The sequence below is a fragment of the Gossypium hirsutum genome, chromosome A05, assembly GCF_007990345.1.
Source record: "Gossypium hirsutum isolate 1008001.06 chromosome A05, Gossypium_hirsutum_v2.1, whole genome shotgun sequence".
NCBI lineage: Eukaryota > Viridiplantae > Streptophyta > Magnoliopsida > Malvales > Malvaceae > Gossypium > Gossypium hirsutum.
In genome coordinates this window covers 33,460,129-33,471,776 of record NC_053428.1, presented here as the reverse complement: position 1 = coordinate 33,471,776, position 11,648 = coordinate 33,460,129, and the positions used below count along the sequence as shown (strand labels likewise).

General features: G+C 33.6%; 1 protein-coding gene across 2 annotated transcripts; it reads right to left on the bottom strand.

Moving 5' to 3' along the window:
* Window positions 1-1,202: 1,202 nt before the first annotated feature.
* On the bottom strand, window positions 1,203-11,299 carry LOC107904424 (protein LNK2). Of its 2 annotated transcripts, none has more exons than XM_016830803.2 (9): window positions 10,941-11,299; window positions 7,509-7,851; window positions 7,288-7,417; window positions 6,461-6,758; window positions 6,274-6,363; window positions 4,843-5,562; window positions 4,607-4,761; window positions 1,738-2,117; window positions 1,203-1,608 (listed from the first exon to the last, which is right to left on the bottom strand). In XM_016830803.2, the coding sequence occupies exons 1-8, from the start codon at window positions 10,962-10,964 to the stop codon at window positions 1,760-1,762; spliced, it is 2,118 nt and encodes a 705-aa protein (XP_016686292.2). In that variant the 5' UTR covers window positions 10,965-11,299; the 3' UTR covers window positions 1,203-1,608; window positions 1,738-1,759. The 2 variants fall into 2 exon arrangements, with proteins under 2 accessions (XP_016686292.2, XP_016686293.2); XM_016830804.2 differs by having other exon boundaries at window positions 7,288-7,414; window positions 10,941-11,272.
* Between the last annotated feature and the right edge of the window lie 349 nt (window positions 11,300-11,648).

The window sequence follows — 11,648 nt, the reverse complement described above, 5'->3', positions numbered from 1 at the left end:
TATCATAAAGTGTTAAAAATATAAAAAAAATTATAAACTATATGAATTTTTTTTTTATTAAAGGCCGAGTTTTCCCATTATGGTTAACAACACAACACAAATTAAAACATAATAAAAACTTCATTTGATCCATCAAACCATTTGTTTTGTTGATCCTTGTTGTGCTTGTCCACTATGAATATCCCCAAAACTTTCACTCCATTCACTAATGTTCTCCCTTCTACTATCATCTCATACCCGTCAATCATCGTAAATATCATTGATGATAGTGTTTTCATGAACAATGTCATTATTTTCAGTTCAATTATTATTATTATTATTATTTGCAATTTCTATTTATGTTTTGATTGATGATGATGATTATAAAGGGATTATAATATATATATATATATGTAAAGAAATTCTCTAAAAGAAGAATAATGAATAATGAAGAGATAACGTTTTGAGATGCTAAATTAAATTAGTAAGATAGGTTGAGAAGATAAGTGATAATTAATACAATATATAAAATAAAATATAGATTCTTGTATTTTTATAACTTTTTAAAAAAATTTATAAAAAAAAACATTATTTTTCGATACAATTTTAATATGACATGTGATGTAAATACTGTAAAAGTTAAGGATTAAAGAGCTGACTTGAAGGGTGAAATTAAATAATTTTTCAGATAAAAATCCGAATACTTTGTAAACTCTTTAAGCTAAAAAACACTTGAAGGGTGAAATTAAATAATTTTTCAGATAAAAATCCGAATACTTTGTAAACTTTTTAAGCTAAAAAACCAGGATCCATATATAGTTTTAAAATTTAACCCATAATGAGGTTTAAAATAATTGATATTTTCATAAATTTTGATATACTAGTAACTTAATAATTTTACCTATGTAATAATCGCAGTTCATATTTATATAAATATTGATACAGAACTTTGGTGGTAGTAATTAATTTGTGAAGATGGTGTACATTTTGAGATCTTTTTCTTTCCTCAAATTTAACCAAAAAAGGTCATCTTACCTGGTCCAAAGAAGAGGACTGCAGTACTTGATGGTTGGCCTTGCCATTAGCTGGTAACACATTTTGATATAGATACAAAGTAATGAAGAAAACGTCAAATTAAACATTTACGTACCAAGCCAAGACATAGTCTGAATTAGAATCCCATGTAGCATTGGTAAGCACAATACTATGTATGAAGCTTAAAATAGAAATGGCAAATATATGTATCCTCCAAGATTTATTAAATATGTGGTGGCCAAATAACATGGCACGAAAAATATAGCTTAAAACAGGATGTCTACGATGCATCAAATCTATAATGAGCTTCAGATCGTAGGAAATTCGAACTGGGAGTAAGGAAGAAAAGAAGTAAAACGACACATATTCAAACATAAATATACGTATCTAGCAAGGTTCAAGATTAGATGACATGACACACATATTCAAGTTGTCTCCAGGGAGTATGTCAGATAAATAATACCAAAATGGAATTCAAAACACAAGCACCTTAGCAGTTTTTGTGTACAGATGCTGATAAAAGATGTCCACAGATTCTTGAAATGATAATGTTTTAAGGCTCCAGGTCGTGTAACTAGGAGGACGCTGATGACTCTGCGATAAAGATTAAATGGATCAACTCAGCTGATAAGAAAAGAAATACCTCTCAAATTACCAGCAAATCCATATAACAGTCCAAAGCATGAATTTCATGCCCATAGAAATATTAAAGGGAGAAATTACCTTTATAAAACAATTCTAGATTTCACTGCGAGGCCTCTACCTCCTCAGGTGCACCGTCTGCAGGTCCATAAGTCGATGCATTCTCAGAAGTATCTATGCAAGGGCTGCTCTTAAATTGCTCCACTGGTTGGGAATTCACCAATGGGGAAGGAACTTTTGACACCTGGTGGGAAAGGTTTTGTTTAACTTGTGATTTGTCTGACACGCAGCCCATTGGCAAACTCATTAAACCAGCAGGTTTGTGTTCAAATGGGAATTTTACAGAAGCAGGCGATTCAGGTGTCTCAGTATGCTTTCCAGACAACTCCAGAGGCCGATGGAAGAGTAAATGAGCAACAGCACGGTCAATTGGATTGGTCTCAGTTTCCGCCTCTGACATCCTGTACCATTATACATTCAAGGAAAACAAAATGAGACTTCCGCTTCCAATTCCATGAAACAAGCATAAAATGCTTAATTAAGGGTTTAAAATGGGCCTTTTAAGTCAGAGAAGGCTGTTGGTCCAGGGAAAGAACCTTGAAAGTTCAGAAGAATGACTTTAAAATGATATAATACCAAATAATTAACACCAAATGAAACCATATTAATACTTTTAAGTTTTGAGTTCATTTGAGGTGACCGGATCATGGAAACTTATGAAGTTTAAGAAGAGAAGCAGATAATCCATAAACACAATGGAGTAATCATGTACATCTTTAACTTACACGAAGAATATCACCCTGGCAGAAGATAACATGAAGTCATTTCCTATGTTGCTCCTACTCTTCATTTCCCTTGAAATACTCGTGTCTGATGCATATTGGGACATGGGAATGGGGATATGATCCTCCAAGGACCCTCCAAATATCTTTAAAAAGTTTAAACATACCCATGCCCGACACTTGCACCCAAATCCAACTACATACATCTTAGCAGACACTAACTAGTAACAGGGAAAAATGGAAATCGAATGTGGACAATAGTTCCCTCCCAAGATACTGTAATGAAATGGGACATTGTAGATTGATCCTGCTAGACAGAGTTCCATTGCTGTGTTCATTAGGACCTAGAATTCTAATTGTCAAACACTCTAAGAGCATATTCTTTGTTAAGTGTCCGATACTAACATAAATATTGCGGATTTCAGTTTCAACTGGAAATACTCAAAGTTCTACTATGCATAGTTTCATTAATATCAATGGCCTTTTTTAATCTATTTTTTCATCATAGGAAAGTGCAGACAGACATATTGCTATGCCTGGCACCCATATCCATGTCAAAGCATGACACCATAAGTTATATGCTTCAAGCACAGGCCAAATTCAAAAGTTGACCAAAATTTGAGTTTCTTCCACAAAATAATGTAGCATAGAACATTCAGTATCCCCTGCAAATTCTTCTCATTTGCAAATGAATTTCCTATATTTACGGTCATAATTGAGTATTCTTTGACATTTTCATATAGGTATATTAAATCTTATTGGTTGTCGATATGAGCTAGAATGGATCTATTGGGCACTATATTATATTGAATACCATGAGAACACATAAGCAGAACTCTTTGATCAGGTTATCTCATAAGGTGTAAATTATCTCAAACCTAAGCTATTAATCATGACTATGGTCTTGAAGCAAACCGTCAAAAAGGAACTGATACAACTAAAGTCTGATTTAATCATAAGCTACTAACTATGGTTTGATTTTCAATCAAGTAAAAGAGGATAGAAAAGATAAAAAAAATATTAATATGCTCGACTAAAATTGCATGCATACAAAAGGAATCTACTGTTATCCTTCCATGGTTGAATCTCATTTAAAGGAAAAAGTGGAACTGGAGTAATAATTTAAGTGACAAAATGGACATGAAAGAGGTGCTGAGCTCTTCAAAATTTTAGCTGTAAGAGAGGTGAAGACAGCATTCATTCTAATGATAGAAACTATGTTTATTTAAAATGTATGAATCAGAAAATTGTCATAAAGCAGGAGAAGAGCAAGATCCTCAGTCCATCAAGCTAGAGGAGAAAAGAAAGGGGGCCTTTTTATTTATAATTTTCATCTTTTCAGAAAGAATACATCCATCAATGGTGGAAACCTTAGTTAATCAAGTGCTATTTAACTTTAGTAGAACCAGTGTAAATTTCAAGACAGAATAACCTTTCCAAGGACAACCAAAATATGTGAAAATGGAAAATGTAAAGACACTAAAGAAGTGTTTGGTTTCAAGAAATATAGACCATTTTCGCTTTTGTTTTTTTGGAAAATGAAAAACACTATATAAAATTTTTTATTTTAAAAAACGAAAATATATGAAAATTAGAAAAAAAATAAATAGTTGTTTTCTTTGTTTTCACTAATAATCTTTATAAATCTGAAAAAGTTGAAAATAAGGGTCTTTTAACTTCAATTTTAATTAATGACTTGTCCCTGATTCAAACCCATATAAGGCAAAATTTATTCTTTTTCAATAATTTTAAAATATCAAACCTCTTACCCTAGTTTAAATCAATATAAATGTATAAAGTTTTTATTTTATTTTATTTTATTTCTCATGTTTCTTTTAGAACCAAGGTATCCTCCATGCTTGTTTTACAGTCAAGAGAGATTAATCATTTCAGATTTCATGACAGTCCCGCCCAACAATATCATCTCCACAATTCGAACTTGAATTCTCTCCCTTTACAATGTGCCTCATCACTACACAACACTTGTTGAAAAATGGGTTCCAAACATGTTCTCATATTTTATTTTGTTGAAAACATTTTAATTTTATTTGCTAAAAGTGTTTTTCAATTTTCAAAAAATACAAAATGAAAATTATTTTCTAAACTAAACAGAGCCTTAGTTTCACTTTTGAGTTAAATAAAAATGCAATAGCAGAGAGTATACTAACCTGTTATAATTCTTATTTTCTTCTTTCGCAACTTTATTTTCATCCCTGCCACTTTTGTTATTGCAGCTAGTGCCATTAGCATGATGTCTCTGTATTGCGTTTTGAGCCAACCGGTACAAGCTATCTCTTATGCAAAGTCTAATTCTCACATCCAACTGCAAAAGTTGATTTGTGGGTGTCAAATTCCCTATTAGTCAGCAAGGGGGAAAAATACTTTACCAGTAACTTATGCATACCTTTGTGATTATATCTTGTAGCTGATAAAGTACTGTTTCCTCCAGTGAACAGTCATCAATTACAACAGAGACTGTGTTAGAATCATCTTGCTCTCGAGGTGAGGCTGGGTCAAAAGAGGCAGGAACACTATGATCTTCAATATCGGCTCCTCCAATGTGAGGAAATTGATTTTCTTGAGTAGATTTTTGAATGATAGAGTGATTGATACATGGAACTTGATTGGTAAACTGCTGCTGTTGTTTCTGAATGGCAAACAGTGCTTGCATTTGTTGACGCCGCCTCAGCTTTTCTATTTTTTCCTGAGGTGTCATGCTCAAGGGTGTAGCAGCAGCCTTAACTGATCTTTTTACCTGATTTGCCTTACCAGGGGAAACATTATAACAAGAAAGTAAGGGCTGCTGATAAAATTCACCAGACTGGATGTTGGATAAAGCAGGTATTGCAGGACATTGGTTTAAAAGATTCCCATATGTGGAAGGGGCTACAAATGAATTGGAGATGTGTTGGTACTGCAGTGAGTCAGATTCTCGAAGCTGCTTCTGCTGATTTACAACTGAAGTTGGAGAAGATTTTACCATGGAGGTAGCCAACTTATTTTCATATTCAGCCACCGGGTTTCCAGATGGAGTCCAGGTATCATATAAGTCCTGTACCAGTTTTGTCTCACCTATTTCTTCAGTTCGTTTTTGAAATTTCAATAGCTTATTCAACTTGCCTGCCTGCACAGAGAAGTATTAATCTACATTGGCATCTTGAAGACAACACCTAAATTTATGCTACTAAATTAATGCAATAAGGTATTGCCTATTCATAACATCCTCCCTAGGGGTGTGACCGAGCTGAGCCAAACTCAAGCAGTAAAAAAATTGAATTAAGTTATTCTAACCATCTATTAACTATTCTGAATTATATCACATCTACCAAAAGCTAGAATAAGAAACAAAAACATTGCCACAGGGGCTTGAAAGATATTTTTGTTCACCGGAAGGAACATAATCACAGTTACAATGTCAAAAGTTAAATATAACATCATAAATATACAAGGAGAGGCACTTCCGGTTCAGATGGTTTTCATTAGATAAAACTGTTACAGGTCTTCCATGAACAAAAAATACCAAGCAAGACGCACTAATTTTCAGGCACCTGATGAATAAATTCGATCCATCTATCTTGTTTATAACTGACAAAACCATTTACTTAGTGTTCTGCACAGAAATATGCTAGGCCCTCTCTCCCCTCCCTATAGATTGTACAAGAAAGGTTCAATAAGCTTACTCCTATAGCTCTGTAAATGCACAAGGAATGAGACATCATAAAACTGGCAATTCCAAAGACCATGGAAAGCGGTATTTTATCATAAACCTTGAAGAGAAATACCGCAAACCAAAGATAATTTGAAAGATTAAGTATTAAGAGTATGATAGTAATACCTTTTTAGCCAATTCATCAAGGGTCACAACTTTTTCAGCATTGAGATGAGACTTTGATGCACTTCTTTTCCCTGCAGTTTCCACATTTATCTGTGAAAGTCGGAATGATACATTATTACTTCGGTTTGATTGACCATGTTGAAAGCATAACAAAGAATTGATCATATGGCATGTTGATATTTCACACCTGCCCCTCAATTACGGATTTTCTTTTATCTCCAGGAAATTCTTCATTGTGCAGACCATGAGATGTAGAACCACCTGGTTTCCCATAGCTAAGGGCAAATAACTGGTTATCTTGCTCCTCATACTCACTTTTGATTTCCAAAGGTTCAGATGTGCTCTTTAATGCTCCAATCCCTACGCTAGGAGAGTCCAAGGTAGTAGGAAAGGATTTCCCTGGGCTGTCTGTTACCTCTTTAGATGAGGACCATAACTCATAAGCACTACCAAAACTTACATTGCCAAATATTGGGTCATCATTACTGCAAAATCATCACTTGTGAGAATATTGAATCAGATGGATGTCATGATATATGACAAAAGGGGAAATAAGAAAAAGAACATTATGATTGGAGTTCTCTTATTCCCCCCAGAAGGGGGGGAGTGCTGTAGAACTCCCAAGTTTTGTTATACCAGTTCGGAGAACTGCTAAAAAATCAAGGGGTACAGCTAAAAACAGTATACAAAATTGGACAACCTGAGTGATCAAACTAGTTCAGGAGTTTCAGGTTCTTTGGTCCCACATTTGAGGTATGAAGAATAACTATAACTTAAGAGCAAATGAAAGTAGAAACTTTTAAAGGGAAATTCCATGAAAATCGAAGGTCATTTATGTGAAGACATGAAGATTGTTAGTTCCATGCTGAGATATCAACTTGTGGTTACTTACTAAGTTCAAAAGGAAACATGAGAACCATACTACTTGCCTGACTGCAGAAATACCAATCTTCCAGACAAGATTGTCAAGACAATGCTTTCATAAGCTACAATTAAGGTATGAATTGTATTTACCTAAAAATTCGATCAAGATCATCAAAACTTCCAATGTTAGCCCAGCTGTAGTCAACTAAATCACCTTGTTCTTTACCTTCACTGGGATTTTGAAAATTTTCAGGATCTTTACCAAGTTCAGCTGTCTCTGCTGTTAAGAAAAGTGGATAATTAGGGTTATAAAGCAATAACAAAGAAATAAATGCTATTGTCTTTAGTCTGAATAACACTAATATTCTTACCATTTTCTGAACTGCATTTAGTTACTTCAACCAAACTGTTAGATACTTCACTGCCCATGGAATTCTGATCAGTTTTTGCTGCATTAGATAAAGATAACTCTGGCCACGAACCAATGCCAACTCCTGAGGTGTCAATCCCTCCCTTTGTATTGAAATTGGAACTGCCATCCAACTTTCTTTCACAAAGATCAACTTCATCTCCAGGTTTCTTTTGCTCATCAGGCTTTATGACTGTAGTTGCTTGACTCCATTCCTTCTTACTACAACAGTTTTCACTTCCCTCTTGGTAAGGTACTATAAGGCTATCAGTCTCACCAGAATCATCCCATATTATATTCTTTAGCTGAAAATATATAAACACTCATATCACCATCAAATAAGGTATTATTATATATTTAAGCAGTCAAAATAATTGTATTGAAGGAAAAAGGAACTGAAAAGCTAGCACAAAGCTGAAGCTCCATAGGATTGCCTGGTTAAATCAATGCCTTTTTCATGCTCTCTAACATCAATCAGATACAACAACAATATATTCCCACAGAAAAACACATAGAAATCATTTAGAACTCTTAAGATACCAGAAGGATACTTTACAGGTTCCTTGAACGAAAATTATGAACAATAATCTTCAAAGTCTCTCACCAACCAAGATAGTTACTTTGTTAACTTTGCGAAGCCTCTTAACGCTCTCTTCCTTTTCTCAGATGTCTAGACTTCATTTAGAGTCCACTAAGTCTTCCTTCAACATGATTTGGTTCCATTGGAATTTTATCCCTCTGGATTCACTCAAAATCCACTAATGCTTAAACATCTCTCTATTCTTGTTTGTAATAGGGTAGGATGTACTAAATAGATCGCTCATTTTTCATTGGGATTTTATCCCTCTTGGTTTAATGTTCTGTGGTTGTATTCCTTTATGGTCTGTTGCTCAGGTGTCATATTCTTATTATCTAATAATAGTTGCCTTTCAAAAAAAAGAAAAAGATTTGGCTCCAAAAATGACTTTCATCTCAAGAATTTTTGCTTTTCCTATGTTACCTAATAATATTTAATAATTACTTCAAATCAAATTTCAAAGCATCCTTCCCAAGAATTTAACCTTAGATAACACTAATTTCAAGAAGCATACAAAGTAAAAAGTTGCAAAAATAAAAATGAAGTACCCTACTTTTTGTCCCACTTGGATGTCAAGCTAATGCATTCAAATCATAAGTCAATTGCTTATTGATAGAGCAAACACAGGTCAGGTCATATGTTAACCAGCCATTGTTACCAAGCTTATAATGCTACTTCCCATGCACCTGCAGACAAGTTTTAGACAAGCCCCAGCTGCAAATGGTAAGGAAAGGAATATATTCAAGGATTTTTCTTTGAAAGTTACAATAATTAGCTCACTTACGTATGTACAAAGTTGTGACTCTCCCAAATGTAAGGCAAAAGAGGAGAAAAAGAAAAAGCAAAGTCTACCTTAGGCTGCAAAAACTAAGAACTAGAAAAGGCAAGAAGCAGTCTTTTACAGAAGTCTTAACCATATGCTATAAAGAACCATGGATGTCTGCCAATCTAATATGTCAGTCCAATAAAAACCAAGGCAGTGTAATAGAAAGTTAATCTCCCCAGCAATTCATGATTAAGGTGAGATGAAATTTCAGTTAGGAATAAAAGGAATTCTCCATCATATACATACTATCACCCACTCATGATGTATAACAAGTTTCTCATCAAAACACTTGAGAATTAATATGTAATTTTTTAATGAAATTTCTAAAAATCTCAATACTCAATTCTCAGCATCAAAACTCTCCAAATCTATATACTCAATGCTAAACCCCTACGTTACTTGAAACTATAATAATATGGGGTACTATAAAATCATTTTTTTCAAATAAAACCATAATTCTTCGAGTTTGGAAAACAAGTAAAATACTATTATCATTAAAAAAACTTCAAAAATCATAAAATTATGTAAAAGAACACAATTAACATTTATAATATAACATAATAGCAATATGGATATTAAAATAATCACCCAAGTAGCTTCTTCCCATCTGGTTCAATAGGGCCAACCATAAACATGTGTCCAACCACCCTAGAGGGTTTGGGCAGGCTCCCTCAGTACTTGGGAGCTGAGAACGCTACCTATTAAAGAAAACTTCTCCTATAAACCGTTACGTGGTGTTATCCAACATAAGTTAAATATTGGGTTTTCCTATTGTTTATATTAAAGTTGAGCCCCTCTACCTATTACCAGTTGGCTTTTAGGTTGGATGCTTTAACACAGTACTTGTTATGTTGTTGTAGCTGCCTAACCCATCTGAGGTTCCAGATCAGATTGTCCACAAGAGAAGTGTTAAGTGGTGTTATCCCACATCTGTTAAGTATATTATGTTTCCGCATGTCTTATATGAAAATTTAGGCCCTCCACTTATTGTCCTAGAACCAGTACTGATCAGAATGCATTTGATCACAGCATTCTTTTACTTCATCTAGATTGCAGCTTTTGAGATGCTACGGAAGATAGAATAAACTCTCCATAAACATACACTGTTTACGTGATAGCAAAATAGTTCATGTCCATTCATCCGAACCCGAATAAACTCTTTATAATGAACTGATCTAACACATGATAAAGACCAAAGCTCCACGCTAAGTTAACCCCATAAAACATCCTTCAAAAGAATTTGAGACTAAAGTTATCCTTAGGGTTCTCCAACTCCAGTACATTTACCTTGCTGTCCACATCTCTAATATCAATCTCATTCCCATGTCAAACATAGAAAATTTTCTATACCTAAATCCCAGACTGCTACTTTTTGCTTTCAACTCAAGCAAGAAAAGAGACTGCCTTTTTAAGCAAAAAATTTCTAAGATCCATAGTTTTTGACGACATTATTGCTATATGAAAACAACAGGGTTTGAACCCTGATCTTTAGCCAACAAAGGCTTAACCGCTAGGCCAAGAAAGTTTATATTGACTAAAATAAAAGAAAACTAGTTAAATGCATGAGTTGATTATAGTTACTATAATTGATAATTCTGACACAATCTTAATAGAAAACAATTCCTTAAATAGAAATACCAGGAAAAACCTAAACATAATCATTCAGTTATTGTAGTAAAAGTCAACCGGCAAAGCACTGGTTTACTTGGTTCCATCTTTGAACACTCCTGCCCCTCCCGTTATTAAAAAAGTTCCAGTTAAATTATTTCCGAGTACAGTAAATTTAATAGAAAACATCCATGGCAGGGTACATACAGTAAATATAAACAAATATTTTCAATTAAATATATACCAAGTACAAAAAATATTATTAAAGAAGTGTAGTTTACTCTTAACAAAATTCCCCGAAATCTAAAGAAAAATACAGAGCAACGAGAAAGAAATCTTATTTTAAAAAGAAAAAAAAAAGAAAAAAAGTTAGATCTAATTACCTCTTCGTCGTTCCAATCAAACATCTCCAAAGAAGCCGCAGCTAATCACGAATCCAGTTCCGAATCCCAGTTCAAATGCACGTGACGAAATTGCTCCACACATAGCCAATTTCCACCAAAAAAATATTTTTTAAATACAAAACAAACTACAACGAGAATAAATAAAACATATCCAAATAAATAAAAACCGATTTTTTTTTTTTAAACTTTCAACAAAGATTAACTTTTTCTTTTATATTTTTCAAAAATCTATTATTTCGAGAGGGGAGATAAAGCAAATGGAAGAGTTTTAAGTATAAACATTAAAGAAACAGAGGCAGAGAGAGAAACTGAAATTAGAAGGAAAAAAAAGAAAGAAGAATTTTGTGTGAGGATGGTGGGACCCAATTGATATGACGTGGCATTATAGTGGCCGAGAAGACGAAACGTGTACAGTGGCGTATCTAAACTTGTGGTTAGGAAATAAGCCGATCTATTGCCAAGTCCTGATTGGGGCAGCCCTCTATTTTAAGGGACAAATTGCATTTGCATCCTTTATAGTCAACATCTTTGCATATACCACCCTATAATTTTCTTTAGTTTCTTAATCGTATTTGGTTTCAACTTCCAACCTATTTGACATCTATGCTATATTAAAATTCTTAAATAAGTTTATCTCACAAGTTAATTAAATATAAATACAGAAAATATAAAATAAGCCAAATTATA

Bases quoted from the DNA above. Each gene is read 5' to 3' on its own strand.
- LOC107904424 (XM_016830803.2), bottom strand. From the start codon at position 10,964: ATGTTTGATTGGAACGACGAAGAG. The intron at 7,852-10,940 runs GTAATTAGATCT...ATATATTTTCAG, and splicing joins TTGATTGGAACGACGAAGAG to CTAAAGAATATAATATGGGA. The intron at 2,118-4,606 runs GTTAGTATACTC...ATAATGGTACAG, and splicing joins GAAAATAAGAATTATAACAG to GATGTCAGAGGCGGAAACTG.